The 20,092-nt window shown below is 41.2% G+C and overlaps 1 protein-coding gene across 4 annotated transcripts in view; it reads right to left on the bottom strand.

Annotated features, from left to right (window-relative positions):
* The window catches only part of DOP1A (DOP1 leucine zipper like protein A), a 284,642-nt gene that overhangs the window by 35,258 nt on the left and 229,292 nt on the right, over positions 1–20,092 (bottom strand). For all 4 annotated transcript variants that reach the window (XM_033937929.1, XM_033937930.1, XM_033937928.1 and 1 more), the window contains one exon: positions 18,846–18,990. In XM_033937929.1, the coding sequence (XP_033793820.1) occupies positions 18,846–18,990 (145 nt within the window). The remainder of the gene's footprint in view (positions 1–18,845; positions 18,991–20,092) is intronic.

Below are 20,092 nucleotides of genomic sequence, written 5' to 3' on the forward strand. Positions count from 1 at the left end.
CCTCAAATGAAGCAATATATCATCTGCATAAGCGGATACTTTATATTCCACTCCAGCACATGGAATACCCTCTATGTCCTTTGCCTGTTGAATAGCTAACAACAAGGGTTCAAGAACTATATCAAAGAGCAAAGGAGATAATGGACAACCCTGTCTAACTCCCCTCTGCAATTTAAAAGCATCTGAAAAATTATTATTTATGTATAAACGAGCAGTTGGGGAGCTATACAGTGCTTGAATCATTTGTATAAATCCGGATCCAATACCAAACCATTCCATAGCTTGATACATGAAATTCCATTCTACACGATCAAAAGCCTTCTCAGCATCTAGTGATACTGAAAAAGCCGGATCATTAATTTGTCTTGTTAAATAATACATCTGAAATGCCAGTCTAGTATTATTTGAAGAGTGTCTTTGAGCAACAAATCCAGTTTGATTTATTCCTATTATATGCGGAAGAGCTTTAGCCAATCTTAATGCTAAAATCTTAGCTAATATTTTACCATCTACATTTATTAAAGATATAGGCCTGTAATTTGACACCAATGTTGGATCTTTATTTGGCTTTGGCAAAACAATAGTTAAAGATTCTGCCATAGTGCCTGATATACAACCTTTATTCAGTTGGTCCTGATATAGTTTTAATAAATATGGTAAAAGGGAAATTTGAAATTCTTTATAAAACTCCACTGTAAATCCATCTCCACCTGGAGCGGTCCCAACTCTAAGGGATTTCAATGCCATTTGTAACTCTTTTAATGATATAGGTTTATCTAAACTTCCTTTTATATGATCAGGAACCTTAGGTCCTTTAACTAAACTCAAAAAATCCAACCCATCTTTCTCTTTATCTAAATAAGACTCAGAAGAATACAGTGACTTATAATATTTTAAAAATTGTTTTAATATATTTCCAATTTGAGAATGAGAATGTCCTAATTCATCCTTAATTATGCTTATTTTCTCCTTTCTTTTCTTTGCTTTTAAATAATTTGCCAATAATCTTCCAGCCTTATTTGCACTACCATAATACATCGTTTGCTGAGCAAAAATATCTTTCCTTACTAATCCAGAGGAAATTTCATTATATTCACATTTTTTTTTTAACAATAATTGAAATGTCTCTTGTTCCCATTTATTAACCAATTTTAATTCCAAATTTTTAATTTCTTTTTCCAAATTTGCAAATTGCTTTCTTATCTGTTTCTTTTTATACGCAGAATATGATATAATTTGTCCTCTCATAGTTGCTTTGAAAGCATCCCATAATATTCCAATCGACATTTCCTCTAGGTCATTAAGTCTGAAATATTCATTCATTTTTATCTGAAATTCAGTGCAAAATTTAGAATCAGCAAGCAAAGTATTATCAAACCTCCATACAGGTTTGGAATTATCTTGATCTAATAAGTTAACTTCTATCCACACACCACCATGATCAGATATTACTATTGGTTCTATGTCAGCTTTTACAACTTGCTGTACAATCTGATCTGAAACAAATATATAATCAATTCTTGAAAACGATTGATGAACATGTGAACAAAATGTAAATTCCCGATCATTAAAATGAAGAATACGCCATATATCTTTCAAATTACATGCTTGTATCAAATTTTCTAATCCCATTGATTTCATAATTCTACTAGGCTTTTTATCCATTATTGGATCTATAACAGCATTGAAATCCCCAGCCACCACTAAATTAGTAGTAGCCAGTGGTAAAACTAATTGTTGTAGAGATTTAAAGAATTCACTTTGATTCGAATTAGGTGCATATATATTTAGTAACGCCATTGTATTACTGCCCATGCTCATGTCAACAAGTACCCACCTTCCTTGAGGATTTGCCTTTACCATATTAAATGTTGCTGAACATTTTTTATTAATCAATATTGCTACTCCTGCCTTCTTTTTTACCGCTGGTGCAAATAAACATTGTTTTATCCACTTATCTGTCAGCTTCATAGACTCTGTTCCAGACAAATGTGTCTCTTGCAAGAAACATATATCTATATTTTGTTGTTTAATATATTCCAATACCTTTTTCCTTTTTATAGGGTGATTAAGGCCATTTACATTCAAAGAAAAAATTTTAAAACCCATTTTACAAATAAAATATAAAATACATATATAATCCACTCAAACATAAAATATAAATTTTTTCTTTTTCCTTAAACCAATATATGAGTCTCCCTCCCTCCCCTCTTTCCCCATCCCCCCTATTCCCATCCCCCACCCCCCCTCCCCTAACACAAATGCAAACTTCGAAACGCACATATTACTGAGCAAAAATAAACTCCCCACAGGCAATAACATACTCATTTTTCTTTCTCTAATCTTTCAAACAACCAACACTAAATTATCCTGCAGTCAATCCATTCTTCAATACCCTAAATACCTATATTTACTATAATTCTTTATTATATACTTCCCCTCTCATTCAAATTTCCAAACATTCTTCCATCCTATACCTCTAATATATTTATAAAAGTATATACCCAATATTTCGGAAACCATTTCTTACAATATATACCCCCCCAAGATTAATATTATTATTTTATTATTTTGTTTTTTTTTTTAACCTAAGTTTCTCACAACTTCAATGGAACATACATCACTCCATCCTATAATATTCATTTTTTTTTTTTTTTTTTAACCTTACATCAAAAGAAGGATCAAACATTTCAACCAAGCAGACCTCATATTTTTTAAAACTCTCATTAATTTTCATTGCATCTTCAATCTATTACAGTCTATTCTCCATTCTGCACAACTGTAACACTTGTACATCTTCATCCTGCTGTTTCAGTCTCTTATTCCATCTTCTTGCAGATTGCTATTTCATCTTTCTCCAATAAAGTATTTTTGCAACATCATCCTTATATCTCAGTCAATTTCAGATGCAAATTGTAAATCTAAATAATGCTCAAGTCATTTCCATCAGTCCATCTTCACATCTTCTTCTCTTTACATCAATAGTCTTTTGTATTTTTCATCTTATTATATTCTAAGTTCCCACATTTCTCCAATGCAGCATTTATGTGTCCTCATATTATCTCAGTCACGCTCAAATGCAAATTATAAATTCACATTAAGAAACCATCCAAATCTTATAATTGTTCCTCATATTTTCTTCACTTCCTATATGCTCCATCCCTCTTCTTACCTTGTCAAAATCTTCTTTTCTTCTTTTCTTATTGTCTCTTTAAAATTTTTCATTTCTTTTCTTTAAATCTTGTTTGAAATGTTGATCCCCCCTTAAACCTAACTGCAACAATTTTCTAGAAAATATTTTCTCCTTTTCTATTTTTTTTCCACTTTTTCCTTCTTTATAAAATATCTTTCAATTTTCACTCAAAAATATAAACCAAAAATAATCTAAGTATATTATTTATTACATTTTCTAAATAATTTCATGAAACCATAGGCAAATTATATTGATCTAGAAATTCCTGTAATTTGCCTGCTTCTTCAAAATTATAAGCTTTATTCTCATAAGTTACCCTCATAATAGCAGGGTATATCAATCCATATCTTGCTCCCATTGCTCTCAGTTTAGGTCTTAAATCCAAAAGCTGTTTTCTTTTGTAGGCTGTAGCTTTTGCAAAGTCAGGTACTATAAAGATCTTAGAATCCTGGCATTTAAGATCCTTGTTTGTTTTAGCCAGCTTTATAATCTCTACCACCTGCTGATGTCTTAGCAGCTTAAAGATTATTGGACGGGGACCCTTCTGACTATTTGATCTTTTCATCGGTATCCGATGTGCTCTTTCTATCTCCAAAGGAAAAGAACTTTTAAATGGCAAGATCTTTGGGATAAAATTAGTCACAAATTGAATAGGATCATTCTGCTCAATCCCCTCAGGTATCCCAATCAGACGCAAATTATTCCTTCTTTCACGATTTGATAAGTCTTCAAAATCCTTTTTCAACGCCTCTATTTCTCTGTGATCTTTTTTACACACCAGCATCTCTGCCTCAGATTTCTCAGCATGCTTTTCTAACTGCTCAATTTTGAAGTCAACTGCCTGCATTCTATTTGTCAGACTCTCTATTTCCTTCTTCACATCTTTTATATTTTTAGCGTTATCACTTACTATTTCTTTAATTTTCTGAAGTTCATTCATCAAATCACTGTTATCAATTTCTTCCTGAGGCAAAGGGACCGCTGTCGGGGATACCGAATCAATTTTTGTTCTTTTTTTACTTCCTGCTCCTGAATTCACCGGATTACTTTTACTAGTTTTACCCGAAGCCATTTCTTACTTCAATTCTCTCTTTTCCTTCACTTTTCTTTAATTTTAACTGCCAAAATCTTAATAAAATTTGCCTGTCACAACAGAGCTAATCCTCTACCCAGCCATCTTCGTGCGCTGCAAAGTTCTAGAATTGATCAAAACAACTTTTTTATTCAGTTTAATTCATGTTTAAGAGGGCATCAATTCCAGGTGGTTACTGGGAAGTGTAGTTTGAATGGAAGATAACGACTTTTGGTGTGCCCTAGGGCTCTTTTGTCAGCATTGTTATTTAATTTGGTTTTCTTTCCTATTGGTATGGCTTTGGTAGGTTTGGGTGTCAGATAGCACCTTTATGTGGATAACATTCATACAGTTTTTTGTTCCTGTTTTAGATTCTATTCAATCATCAATTCAGGTGGTTGATTCTCGTCTTAAAGCTATATGTGTATGGATGACTGCTAATTATTTATCATTGAATTTATCTAAAACTCACATTCTTTCTAATCTAATCTAATCTAAACCTTAAATTTATATACCGCATCAACTCCATGAGTAAGGAGCTCGACACGGTTTACAAGAACTTAAAATAGTAGGTAGAAAAGAAGAAAAAGGATTACATGAACTTATGTGAAGAAGGGGGGAGAAAAAAGACTCGTTTTGAGACTACTGAGTGTCCAAGCTGTTTTTCCTTTGAGGATGTTACTATCCCTGGTTTAGGGGGTGACAAAATATCTAGAGGTGTTACATTTTCTTTTAAACCCCTGATTTGTGCAGGTTTTAGATTTTTGTTTGTTTTAAAGATTGGGTTAGTGTCCTGGTTGGTGTCCTATTTGAAATGGCCTGTATTTGCCAATAGTTTTTGGCTGCTAATGTAGAGTTTGTTAATGTCATGCAGGGATTATTACAATGCTTTGTTGTGTGAATTGAAATCTTCACTGAAAGTCCTTCAAGTTGCACAAAATACTGCTACCTGTAAAATTCCTGGCAGACCTAGGATGGATCATGTTTTTCCTTTGCTTTTGAAATTGCCTGTTGAGTGGCATCTTCAGTTTAAAGTGCTGGTCTTAGAGCTAGTCTAATTACTTCTTTGCATAATTACTGCCCTACTATATCTTTGTGGTCACAGGATAAAGGCCTGCTTGAAGTCCCTGCATTTCACTAAGTCCATTAAAGAAAATTGTGCTTGTATGTTCTCTGTTGCAGGCCCAGCAATGTGGAATGTCCTTGCTTTAGAGTTGAGGCAGATTTTTAGACATCTTAAGGCTTTTATTTATTTATTTAAGCAAGCTTTTAAGTGATGCTTATTTAGTTTGTAAAGTGTTTTGGAGTTTAGTGTTTTATTGCGTTCAAATATTTTTATTAAATTTTACCAATAAAAATACATTTAATCATACACCATATTGTCTGCTCAGTATTGTCGTAATTCAATTTACCTACCCTCTAATCCTTAAAGAAGGTAATTTCATCTATGAAATTAGCTCCTTCAAAACTAGACCTCGTGCTTCTAGCTTGGCTGAAAGTTGCCTCTCTTATCTAGAATTTTACAATTGTTCTCTTCAAATTTATCCTTAGGCTTCCTACCTGAATGGGCAAACAACAACAAATGCTGCCTGAACCCCAGCAAAACAGAGATTCTTTTCGGAAGTATGAATTCTCCCTAAAATCACAGGTCAGGAATATCTGGGTACCGCTACACTCATCACTCACTCACTGATCCCACAAATTCAAACAATCTTTAAAAACTCTATCATCTATTGCAGCTAAGAAATCTCTCTCCATATAGTAAAAAGGCAAGCCTAACCACAGTGGTCCATGCCACAATAACATCACGACTAGACCACTGTAATGCTCTGTATACTGGTCTAACCAAAAAGAGTTTGCATCAGCTGCAACTATTTCAGAAGGCTGTAGCATAACTGAAAGAACGCTGTAAGAGGTGTGACTACATTACACCTTTCCTGCAAAAACTACACTGGCTACCAGTACCGTACAGGGCTAAATTTTAAACTCTTTGTTTGATTTTCAAGATTCTCAGACACAATGGACCACAATATTTAGAGAATAAGCTAAATTTTTACATACCTTTGAGACCTCTGAGGTCCTCTCAAGGAGCATCACTATCTGTACCCTCATGAAAAGAAATTGTACAATGTGATACCTTCCACAGAGGGAAGGCTTCTGGGTCAGTGGACCGCATGCAGGAGCTGTCGATTGTGGCTTTACGAAGACCAACGGACAGCATACAGAAGCCACTGCTCACGGCTTTGCCAACAGAAGTGCGGCTGGGAGGAGGGAGCTGGCCAGAGGAGGTAAACGCGGAAGGCACGAATTTGAGACACGGAACAAAAGGGGATGATGAAGAGTGCATTAGGACATGGAAGGGAGGAAGAGGGTCGCATTGGGACAGGAAGAGAGGAAGAGGGATTGCGTTGGCATAGGAAGGGAGAAGCAGGATTGTATTGGGACACAGAAGGAAGGAAGGGAACATAAACTTTGAACAAAGGATGGAAGGGAGGAAGACAGGAGGGAGGGAGCATGGGACACAGAATGGAGGGAGGGAAGCATGGACATGGGACACAGAATGGAGTGAGGAAGGGGAGCATGAACTTGGGACATAAGATGGAAAAATGGAGGAAGCGAGGGAAAGAGATGCTGAGGTGGGGAGGGAATATAAGTGTCATTTCATAAATAATGTACAGGTTGGCAACTTTGGGGAGTGGATGATGCAATTGCAGTAAACCTTGTTTCACTTTTACTTCAGTGCTTGAAGCAGCAGGACATGTGCTTTGGAGCTCTGTAGTGTACCTAGTGTGGCTGTGACAAGTGTGGGAAAAGGAGGCTGCAGGCGTCTCGGGTACTGTGTCTGTTGACGATCAGAGGTCGTACATTAAGATTGAAACTCTACGTGACAAAAACCCGACAGAAGTCCACAGTGCGTTATGTGAAGTTTGTGGTGAGTTAACAGTGGACCGTAGTACAGTTTCTTGGTGGACAACTCGTTTTTGGAATGGTCATGTGAGCATAGATGATGATGCAAGACCAGGAAGGCCGAAATCAACAACCGATGAACGATGTGTGAAACTCGGGCAAACGCTCTTGAACAAGATCATCGTGCGACATTTCTGCATGATGGGTCCCCCACTTATTGACTGCTGAATAGCAGCAGAGATGCCTGGACAATGCAACCATGCTGAAACAACGATTTGAAGTTGAAGGTCAGGCATTCTTGTATCGCATTGTTGCTATTGATGAAACGTGAGTCAGAGACTTTGAGCCGGAGCTGAAATCACAGTCCAACAAGTGGAGAGCTCCATCTTCCCCACGACCAAAAAAATTTTGATGAGCTCAAAGTCAAACAAATGATGAAGGCATCATCATCACAAAGTTCCATGTGGAAGAAGTGTCACAGCAGTATATTATCGTGATTTCTTTTTTTTTTATACAAAAAAATGCACAGAAAAATGCATATAACCCGACCTCAGTTGCTCTTGGCTGGGCCATTCATTCTTTACGACAACGCTCGCCCACACATAGGGAATGTCCTCATTGAAAAACTATGCGAATACGGCTCCCTACAGTCCAGACATGAGTCCACCAGACTTCGACCTTTTTCCAAAGTTGAAACAACCTATGCGTTTTGCATCTCTGGAAGAGCTTTTTCCGCTGTTACTTGAGCCATTTGGCAAATGAACAAAAACGGTGTCTTGGATAGAATAATGAAGCTGCCTGGACGTTGGGACTCGGTCATTGCAAAGCAGGGAGGCTATATTAAAAGACTGTAAAGAAATACTTGAAAAAAATATAAAACATGTAAATTAAAAAAAAAATAGTGTGCATTATTTATGAAATGATCCTTGTAGAAAGAGAAAATTGGGTGTCTGAGTGAGAGGGAAAGAGAGATGGTGCCCATGGGGAAATGAAGAAAGCAGGTGAATTGTTGGGCATAGGGAGGGGAAAAAGAGATATTGGACATGATGGTGGGAGAGGCATAAATTACAGATGCAAGGGGAAGAGAGAGATGAGAGGGAGAAATGTTGGATGTGGTAGTGGATAGGGAACAGTGGGACTAAACTAAATCTTAAGTTTGTATACCGCATCATCTCCACAGAAGTGGAGCTCGACACGGTTTACAGGAATTAATAAAGAAAGGAACTCCAATGGAAAGAAGAAGGGCTTGGTAAAAAGGAAGGAAAGAGGGGACTTAGTATAGTGGAGAGGGAGGGAGGAGTTACATTTTGGAGAAAAGCCAAGTTTTCAAATGTTTTCGGAAGCGTTGGAGGGAGGTCGAACTCCGAAGAGGGGCAGTAAAGCTGTTCCACAGCTCGGTGATCCTGGAGAGGAGGGATGTTCCAAGTTTTCCTGTATGGGATATGCCTTTTAAAGAGGGGAAGGATAGTTTGAATTTTTGAGTGGATCTGGTGGAGTTAGGATTCGAGGAGAGCCAAGAAAGTGGAAAGAGGGGAGGAAGGATGCCGTGAAGAGACTTGAAGGCTAGACCGACGCATTTGTAGTTAACAAAAATAAGTATAAACCTCCTAGTTTTTCTTTCCATTTAAACTACAGTACTTTATTTTGAGGACTGTTTCTTTAATGTTTAATATTTTTATAGACTGTGTATTGTACAGAATCCGAGTTACATACAAATTCAACTTAAGAACAGTTTAAAAAACGGAAGTTGTTCTTAACCCTGTACTAAGTTCAAAGTTAACTTAAAGAACCATCTGTTACCAAAATAATTTTCTTCCTAGTCTACAAACGCTAGAAGCTGGGGCATGGTAGCAATTGCTAAAGTACTGCTCCACCTCCCCCCCCCCCCTTTTTTCCTGACTTTATTTTTGCCTGTTATTACTGGAGCTCTTTTCTATATTTTCTCAATGATTTTAGTTGTTTTATAAATTGCATTGACTTGGCTGGTCCAAAATTGTGCGATTCATCATGTAATAAACAAACAAACTATAAGATATATCATGCTTATGACACAGTCAAACCAGAAATATAATCATCTGGTACTTTCCACTTGTCAAAACACTGCCCAGCGATCAAGTGCTTCTCTGATAGAAACAAAAACACCAGATTCCACCAATAGGTTTCCATAATAGAAGCTGTTTTCCAATGACTCAAAACTACTTTAATTGCCAAAGTATAAGGAAATTATTCTTTATTGATTTTCTAAACTTCAAAAGTGCAATACACAAATATATATCATATAAGTTAATAAAAGCACATTCAACTTACAAATATGCATAACCAACCATTTTTTCTCCCCCCACCCAATGATTATTCAATAAAACACAGAAACATAGACTATCCCAATAACCTTACCCTATTCAGATTAAAAAATATCCTTCCACCCTCCTCCCACCCCTGGTGGACCTACTCAAAAGTCAAATTAGGACAGAAATAGTCCCCCACCCAATTTCCCGGATGTGTAAAATAAACAAAAACTGACTCATAATCAAAGACCTACTATAGTGAAGTAATATATGATGTCAACGGCTCCCAAACCAGCTTAAATAAATTACTGTGCCCCAAACTATTAGCAATCATTTTTTCATATCTATTGCTGAAGCACAAATTTGCCCACCAGAAATGAAAATTTAGGCGGTCGTAGTTCTTCCAATTTCGGGTTACCATCTGCATGGCTATCCCGGTCATGACAAGAAAAAGATGGCATTTATATCGATCCATAGGGGGTTTAACATGTAATAACTTTCCACATATGACCGCCTCATACATCAGTGGAATTGAAGATTCCAATATGTTGTTAATCTTACCCCAAATTGACCTCCAAAAGTTAAGTATCAAAGGACAATAGAACAGATGATCCAGTGTCCCTCTGTCCAGATGACAATGCCAGCATCTATTAGATTTAGAACTGTCTAACTTGTGTAACCTAACAGGGGTCCAAATTTTGATTTTGAGAGAGAGGGGAAAGATTCTAAAAGTGAAAGATTTCTTGTTATAAGATTGATGTGCAAATGGACCACACTTCCTTCCAATATTGTCATAGCGATAGGCATTTAAAAAATGTATGTAAAAATATCCCATCCTGAAGACAGTGCCAGCATTTGTTATCCTTGGTTGTTGTTTAGATTTTATGCTTTATCATATATGAATCATTGTAATATGTATACCCTAGAGAAAAGGAGAGACAGGGGAGATATGATTCAGACGTTCAAATACTTGAAGGGTATTAACGTAGAACAAAATCTTTTCCAGAGAAAGGAAAATGGTAAAATCAGAGGACATAATTTGAGGTTGAGGGGTGGTAGATTCAGGGGCAATGTTAGGAAATTCTACTTTACGGAGAGGGTAGTGGATGCCTGGAATGCGCTCCCGAGAGAGGTGGTGGAGAGTAAAACTGTGACTGAGTTCAAAGAAGCGTGGGATGAACACAGAAGATTTAGAATCAGAAAATAATATTAAAGATTGAACTAGGCCAGTTACTGGGCAGACTTGTACGGTCTGCGTCTATGTATGGCCGTTTGGTGGAGGATGGGCAGGGGAGGGCTTCAATGGCTGGGAGGGTGTAGATGGGCTGGAGTAAGTCTTAACAGAGATTTTGGCAGTTGGAACCCAAGCACAGCACCGGGTAAAGCTTTGAATTCTTGCCCAGAAATAGCTAAGAAGAAAAATTTTTTTAAAAAATTTAAATTGAATCAGATTGGGCAGACTAGATGGACCATTCGGGTCTTTATCTGCCGTCATCTACTATGTTACTATGTAATACGATTAGATTTTTTTGATAGATGGTATACAAGATTTTTAAATAAATAAAGTTATGCAAAACTCAAAACATAGAGCCTGTCCTACCGTCCAAGCAATGCCAACAGCTGAGCAACAAAACATTCCTCACATGTACCGTATTTTCACGCATATAACGCGCGCGTTATACGCGTTTTTACCTACCGCGCATACCCCTCACGCGTTATATGCGTGAGCGCGGTATACGAAAGTTTTAAAACATAGTTCCCACCCCGCCCGACGCCCGATTCACCCCCCCAGCAGGACCACTCGCACCCCCACCCCGAACGACCACTCGCACGCGCTCCCACCCGCACCCGCATCCACGATCGGAGCAAGAGGGAGCCCAAGCCCTCTTGCCCGGCCGACTCCCCGACGTCCGATACATCCCCCCCCCCGGCAGGACCACTCGCACCCCCACCCCGAACGACCGCTCGCACGTGCTCCCACCCGCACCCGCATCCACGATCGGAGCAAGAGGGAGCCCAAGCCCTCTTGCCCGGCCGACTCCCCGACGTCCGATACATCCCCCCCCCCCCGGCAGGACCACTCGCACCCCCACCCCGAAGGACCGCCGACTTCCCGACAATATCGGGACAGAAGGGAGCCCAAACCCTCCTGGCCACGGCGACCCCCTAACCCCACCCCGCACTACATTACGGGCAGGAGGGATCCCAGGCCCTCCTGCCCTCGACGCAAACCCCCCTCCCCCCCAACGACTGTTCCCCCCAAGACCCTCCGACCGCCCCCCAGCCGACCCGCGATCCCCCTGGCGACCCCCACGACCCCCCCACCCCCCTTCCCCGTACCTTTGGTAGTTGGCCGGACAGACGGGAGCCAAACCCGCCTGTCCGGCAGGCAGCCAACGAAGGAATGAGGCCGGATTGGCCCATCCATCCTAAAGCTCTGCCTACTGGTGGGGCCTAAGGCGCGTGGGCCAATCAGAATAGGCCCTGGAGCCTTAGGTCCCACCTGGGGGCGCGGCCTGAGGCACATGGGCCCAACCCGACCATGTGCCTCAGGCCGCGCCCCCAGGTGGGACCTAAGGCTCCAGGGCCTATTCTGATTGGCCCACGCGCCTTAGGCCCCACCAGTAGGCGGAGCTTTAGGATGGATGGGCCAATCCGGCCTCATTCCTTCGTTGGCTGCCTGCCGGACAGGCGGGTTTGGCTCCCGTCTGTCCGGCCAACTACCAAAGGTACGGGGAAGGGGGGTGGGGGGGTCGTGGGGGTCGCCAGGGGGGTCGCGGGTCGGCTGGGGGGGCGGTCGGAGGTTCTTGGGGGGGGCGGTCGTTGGGGGGGAGGGGGGTTTGCGTCGAGGGCAGGAGGGCCTGGGATCCCTCCTGCCCGTAATGTAGTGCGGGGTGGGGTTAGGGGGTCGCCGTGGCCAGGAGGGTTTGGGCTCCCTTCTGGCCCAACTACCAAAGGTACGGGGAAGGGGGGTGGGGGGGTCGTGGGGGTCGCCAGGGGGGTCGCGGGTCGGCTGGGGGGGCGGTCGGAGGTTCTTGGGGGGGGCGGTCGTTGGGGGGAGGGGGGTTTGCGTCGAGGGCAGGAGGGCCTGGGATCCCTCCTGCCCGTAATGTAGTGCGGGGTGGGGTTAGGGGGTCGCCGTGGCCAGGAGGATTTGGGCTCCCTCCTGGCCCGATATTGTTGGGGAATCGGCGGTCCTTCGGGGGGAGGGATGTATCGGACGTCGGGGGGGGGGCATCAGGCTTTCAGGATGGGGACAGACCTTCAAGGGGGGACAGTGCACGGAAGTCAGGGGGGGTGAACGGAGAGTCGGGACAGTGCACGGAAAGTCAGGGCGGGCGAAAGGAGCGTCGGGCAGCATGCGCGGTATACCCGTGAGCGCGGTATACCAAAGTTTTTGTACATATCATCGTGATTTCTGCGCGCTATACCCGTGTGCGCGTTTTATACGGGTGCGCGTTATTTGCGTGAAAATACGGTAGGTAGTAGAGGCGTACTCTGGAGGACTGTTTTTTCCTATTCTAGGCCTTCCTGACTTTCCCCAACTCTGGGTTTTTATCACATGGGTTACATCCTTCCTGCTGAGTTTCTCAGTACTGGCTCTGGTAAGGAAGCACAGTGGAGAAATGTGTTTAAGGAAAACAGGGGTTCTCTTATATACTCCCTCACATGCACCCAGTACTCAAGCTAAGATTGTAACATAGCTTTATACAGAGGCATTACGGCAGTTACAATTTGGTTTTCAAGCTCCTTGAAAATTAAATCACAAAAAGGGAAGACATCACTGATTTTGCATATTCTTTCTACTCCCAATCCTGTCCTGGAAGCACACTTAACCAGTGTGGTTTTAAGGATATCCATAATGAATATGCATTAGATAGATCTGCATACAACAGATCTTTGGTGTATGTAAATCTTGCATGAATATTCATTGTGGGTATTTTGAAAACAAGGCTGATTAAATCTGCCTCAAGGAGAGAAACGCTGCAGACAGTAGAATTACATGACAAATCATCTTGGCAGTACTATCTCTGGGATAACAAAATGCTTAGCTCAAATATTCCATCCACCAGTGACAAAACTTACAGCCGCTTTAATAATTCACGTGGAGAGCAGTACAACTGATAGAAAGCCTCACAAATTCTGATATCAAATACTATGTTGCATGGCATCTCTATAAATCCATTTTTATGGTATATCTATTAAGAAAGCTATGGTGTGGCATAATCAGTGATAGATGGATTAAAGCACTCTATTTTTTGATGCAGAGTAACCTGATTGAACCAGCATTATTTTTAATTTTGTAACACTGAATTATTGTGTACTAAATTTCATTTTAAATACATGATACAGGTTATGCAAGTTTAAAAAAGCCCAAACTATAAAAAAATTACACATTGCATGTGCCAAATAACAGCACATGTCCTTAACTAATTAACAAATACCCTGAAATTCTTCTTCCTCTGAGTATCTATGATCAGGGATAACTGGAATAGTGCAACAAATAAAGAAACGATAGAAATAGCATCACACTCTCACAGACGGAGATGCTGTCATTTGTATACAACTAAATAATGATTTAACAGTATGCTAGATCGGGGGGTCAAACATGTGGCTCACTGGCCAAATACTGCTCATCAAAAAATGTTTTTTTTTACCTATTTAGCTAGCACACATGATTTTGAAGATCTGGAAATGGGGGAATGGGTCAGAAATGTCAATGAAATTCTGAGACTTTGAAACATATAAACCATGATATAATAGGCAAAAATAATCACATGGCCCACATACATATGGATTTCTGACCATGCGCCCACTGCTATATAACCTTGGATGCCCCATGCATTGAGATGAGGTCAGAAAAGACCAGCCTGCCTATTTAGAACATAAGAAATGCCATACTGGGACAGACCAAAGGTCCACCAAGCCCAGTATCCTGTTTCCAACAGTGGCCAACCCAGAACCCAAGTACCTAGCTAGATCCTAAGTAATAAAACAGATTTTATGCTGCTTATTCTAGGAATAAGCAGTGGATAATCCCAAACCATCTCAATAATGGCCTATGGACTTCGCTTTTAGGAAATTAGCCAAGCCTTTTTTAAACCCCGCTAAGCTAACTGATTTCACCACATTCTCCGGCAATGCATTCCAGAGTTTAATTACATGTTGTGTGAAAAAATATTTTCTCCAATTTGTTTTAAATCTACTACTTAGCAGCTTCATCACATGCCCCCTAGTCCTAGTATTTTTGGAAAGAGTGAACAAGCAATTCAAATCTAGCCTTTCTGCTCCACTCAGTATTATAGACCTTTATCAAATCACCCCTGAGCCGTCTCTTCTCCAAGCCGAAGAGCCCTAGTCGCTTTAGCCTCTCCTCATAGGGAAGTCGTGCCAAACCTTTTATCATTTTCATCGCCCTGCTCGATACCTTTTCTAATTTCGATACAAGGGCATTATAACATTTTCATCTTTGTTTTCCATTCCTTTCCTGATAATTCCTAATATTCTATTTGCTTTGTTAGCTGCTGCCACACATTCAGCAGGGGGGTTTCAACATATCCTCAACAATGACACCTAGATCCTTTTCCTGGGCAGTTATCCTTGCTCATGAGTGCTTGTAAGATTTGTTCTTACCCAGAACAGTGTTTGCCATCTTGAGTAGATGAGCATACAAGATGCCTTCTTGGTTCACACTCAGTACCACTCCATTTCCCATGTCTAAACATAAAGCTTTAAAATAAACTAATACCAATACAGTGGTACCTTGGATTACGAGCATAATCTGTTCCAGGAGCATGCTCGTAATCCAAAATGCTCGTTTATCAAAGCGAGTTTCCCCATAGGAAATAATGGAAACTTGCTTTGATGCGTTCCCCCCCCCCCCGAGAACCGGCATTGCTCCCCTCGAAGGTCCCCCCGTGATCCGGCACCCCCCCCCCGACACGATCCGACCCCCCCCGACACGATTGGGCACCCCCCCGACACGATCCGACATCCCCCCCGACACAATTGGGCACCCCCCCGCCGCTTCTTACCCTCATCTGGGCACTCTTGAAAATCGGCTTCCTCCTCTGCTGGGCCTTGAGCATGCTCAGATACTCAAGGCCCAGCAGAGGAGAAGGCCGATTTTCAAGAGTGCCCAGATGAGGGTAAGAAGCGGCGGTGGGGTGCCCAATTGTGTTGGGGGGGGTCGGATCGTGTCGGGGGGGGGTGCCCAATCGTGTTGGGGGGGTCAGATCGTGGCGGGGGGGTGCCCAATCTTGGCGGGGGGGTGTCGGATCGTGGCGGGGGGGGGGGGTGCAGGATCGCAGGGGGGGTGCCGGATTGCGGGGGGGTGCTCGTAAATCGAGCCATGCTCGGTTTCTGAGGCACCGATTTTGCAAATGTTTTGCTCGTCTTGTAAAACACTCGCAAACTGGTGCACTCGTAAACCAAGGTACCACTGTATTAGAATGGCTGTTGTCTGGTCTGCTAGATTTACAGTTACAGCTATAAGGAGTGTGAAGAGGGGGAGATGTAACCTGCAAGAGAGTAGTAATTCTAACCCTAAATGACTTTAATGGGCTTGGTGAAACACATGGTGAAAGGGAAATGAAAGCAGACAATTGTGTTATGTGACATTCAGAATTTGCTCATACACACTTGCTCTTCTGTTAGGACATCTAAAGCTTGAATTTTACAGGGGTATGTTTTGCTACATTTGGAATTGGCCAGATATAACCCGAGGAACCCAATTTCTCCCTTAGAGACCAGCTAAATTTTAGCCCTGACAAAGAGTGATGTGCTTGGATTACCACCACCGCAGTTTAACTGGGGCATATCAGGTCTACAAAATATAACAAAAGATTAAGGCTAAGATTCACTAAAGATAGCGATTCAATCGCTGTTGGACAATTTTAAAACAGCGATTGATTCACTAAATTTTTTGCATGCAAATCATTTGCATGCAAACTCCCGACTCAATCGCTCAGGTTTGGACAATTTCCTGGAGAAAAAGTCCATAGTCTGTTATTGAGAAAGACATGGGGGAAGCCACTGATTGCCCTGGATTGGTAGCATGGAATATTGCTACTCCTTGGGTTTTGGCCAAGTGATCTGGATTGGCCACCGTGAGAACGGGCTACTGGACTTGATGGACCATTGGCCTGACCCAGTAAGGCTATTCTTATGTTCTTAAATCTTCTGGCTGCCAGTCGGACCAACTCCAACCAAGACCTCAATCCCTGTGGAACCTTAAAATGTGATTTTTTTTTTGAGGGGGGGAGGGGCAGGCACGCAAATACACATACAGGGAGCCCATAGCTTGTGCTCAAGTCTCTGAAAAATTTAGAAGGCGAGCTAGCTCCCAAGGGAATGGATTCTGAGCCTTCAAATGGCACATAGCAGGCTTGCCCTGCAAGCTGCAGTCTAGCTCCACAGAACCTGCATCCTTTCCCAGGCAGAGAACCCCCAAATAAGGGGTCTCAGGGCATTGAAGCCTCAAAAACAAAGCTTACACTTGAAAATAAGAAAAACCAAACAGAGCAGTTCAGAAACACCTCTGCACAATTTGCTTCAAAAGGAAAAACTGTGAGTGACACACTTCTGCAAAGTCAGCTTGCAGTGGGGATTGATAACCTAACTTACGGACTCCTGTGCAGATGTAAAAGAAAACTTTGGTTAAATCTAAAACAGGCATTCAGCACAAGCTTATCTAGACTAACTGCCTGGATAAACTCAATTGAACTTTAGTTACATACAATACAGCCCACTAAGTAGCATTTACATTTCACCTTCAAAGTAATATTTTGAATTAACTATTGCATACTTATAAAAAAACGTGCCAAATACACTAGGAATAGCCAAGTTCACCAGCTCATACTGGACAGCAGATATAAGCCCAGATTCTCTACATGGCTCCGATATTGCAACTGCTTAAAAAGCGGCCACCGATCGCATATTAATCAAGCAACAGCATCGTATAGAGAATCACGCCTCCGGGAAGGAGAGGCACCAGAAATGTAGGCCAGGGTTTTCCAGGCCTACATTTCTGGTGCCTATTTTTTGTTGTGAATCGCGTCTACAAAGGTGCTTCAGGCTGTCTAACACGTCCAGTGTTAGCCACACTCATAGTGGCATTAGGTGGCCTAAAATGCCTCGGGAGGCGCGATTCCAGAGCCAATTTTTAGGCATCTTGAAACTCAATTAGAAATGTCATTTAAATGGCATGGTGTTTTTTTTTTACTGAGCGTGGGTGCATACAGGCACCTAAATAATCGGCACCAATTAGAGAATTTGGGCCTTAGTGTACAACAAACTATGGGGTCCTTTTACAAAGCTATGATAAGCACAAAGGTGCAACAAAAAATGGATTACAGTGGAATGCAATGAGGGTCCCGCAGTAATTTTGGGACGTGCCTGTGCTAAAAAAATAAAGTTTTTTTTTAGTGTGGGGGAAGGAGGGGCGATGATGGTTTGAGGGCAGAGTGTGGGTATGTACTGTGCTGATTGGTTAGCACAGCTACTGTACATTGCCATGTGCTAATTGATTAGAGAATGAGCCCTTAACACCTACATAATGGGTGGTAGTAGGGGTTTAGGTGCTAATGGCAAAATTAGTATGTAGCTTTTAATAAGGAAAATAGAAAAAAAATCGACCATTTAACTCCAGTTGTAAAAATGGCCTTAGTGCATGGGAATGATCTATCTAAGGCTGCACCAAAACCAATGTTTTACCACTTTTGGAATAACGGCCCCTAAATGAGTTAAGTTCATAGTAACATAGTAAATGACAGCAGATAAAGACCTGAATGGTCCATCCAGTCTGCCCATTAGCTGTACCCATTAAAAATGCATTATTTTACAATTAAGTTTTTTACATCAACTTTTTATTGCATTATTGTTATTGATGGATGATTCACAATACTTTTTATATTGTGCTAATGTTTTTTTTCATACATCTCACTACTCTGTTGGTATTAGTGTTAGGTTTTTACCTCTAGTTTTCTTTTATTTTTGTATTTGATGAAAAATTTTTCAATAAAATTTCATGTTAAAAAAAACATGATTAAATTAACTTGTCTCTTCTTTGATATTTCTGGATCATAGACTGTAAAATCCACCTGGCATTGTCCTAGATTCCAAATGCTGAAGTTGCCGTCCAAGCTTACTCCAGCCTATCCAACCATCCTGTTTAAAGTCTGGCCAGCTACAGCCTCGTGTTCCAAATTAGTGGAGCTCCCATTGATGCCCTCCCCAGCCTATCCTACACCAAATCATCACATATGGGACACAGACTTTACAAGTCTGTCCAGTATTGGCCTTAGCTCTTTAATTTACATTCTTTGTTATTATCTATGGGGTAGGCACAGAGGTACTAGTTAGCCAAAAGCTGGAGTGATGTGGATACCTTCAATGTCCGATTCCATATTAGTTCCATCCACCACTATCTTGGGAGAAGGCTTGACTTCAAGATTTCGCCTCAACCATGTTGTCTGTTCCAATGATGAGCCAGCAATGGCTCCAATAGCATCCACTATTTTATGAGTCACATCCTACAGCAGGCAAAAACAAAAGAACAAGTAAAGAAGCTTTAAAATGATTAATTTAAACCAAGATTGGTCATAAGAACATAAACATCAGCACCCTGGGACAGACTGAAGGTTCATTAGGTCCACTGTCCTATTTTTAACAGTGGCCAATTCAGATCCCAAGTACCTGGTAAGATCCCAAAACAATAAATAGATAGATTCCATTCTGCTTGTCCCAGGAATATGCACTGGTTTTCTCCAAATTCACTTATTTATTTTTTATACACTTTTCTTCCAGGAATAATTATAAAAAATAAAATTGTGGAACACGTAGACAAACATGATTTAATGAGACAGAGTCAGCATGGGTTCAGCCAAGGGAGATCTTGCCTCACCAATTTGCTTGACTTCTTTGAAGGTGTGAATAAACATGTGGATAAAGGTGAGCCGGCTCATGTCGTGCATCTAGATTTTCAGAAAGCTTTTGACAAAATTCCTCATGAGAGGCTCCTGAGAAAATTAAAGAGTCATGGGATAGGTGGAAAAGTTCAGTTGTGGATTAAAAGTTGGTTATCGGATAGAAAACAGAGGGTAGGTCATTTTTCTCAATGGAGGACAGTAAACAGTGAAGTGCCACGGGGTCTGTACTGGGATCGGTGCTATTTAAATTATTCATAAATGATCTGGAATTTGGAATGATGAGTGAGGTGATTAAATTTGCAGATGACATTAAACTGCTCAAAGTTGTTAAAACGCACGTGGATTGTGAAAAATTACAGGCAATTGGGAAATTGGAAGACTGGGCATTTGGTAACTAGGAAATTGGGAAGAATTGGAAGACTGGGTGTCCAAGTGGCAGATGAAATTTAATGTGGACAAATGCAAAGTGATGCACATTGGGAAGAATAATCCGAATCACAATTACCAGAAGGTTTACCTTGGGGATTAGCGCCCAGGAAAAGGATCTGGGTGTCATCACAGACAATATGATTAAATCTCCTGCCCAATTTGTGGCGGCGGCCAAAAAAGCAAACAGGATGCTAGGAATTATTAAAAAAGGGATGCCCCTGTATCGCTCCATGGTGCAATCTTACCTGGAGTATTGTGTTCAATTCTGGTTTCCTTA

Source organism: Geotrypetes seraphini, chromosome 3 (assembly GCF_902459505.1).
Source record: "Geotrypetes seraphini chromosome 3, aGeoSer1.1, whole genome shotgun sequence".
Lineage (NCBI taxonomy): Eukaryota > Metazoa > Chordata > Amphibia > Gymnophiona > Dermophiidae > Geotrypetes > Geotrypetes seraphini.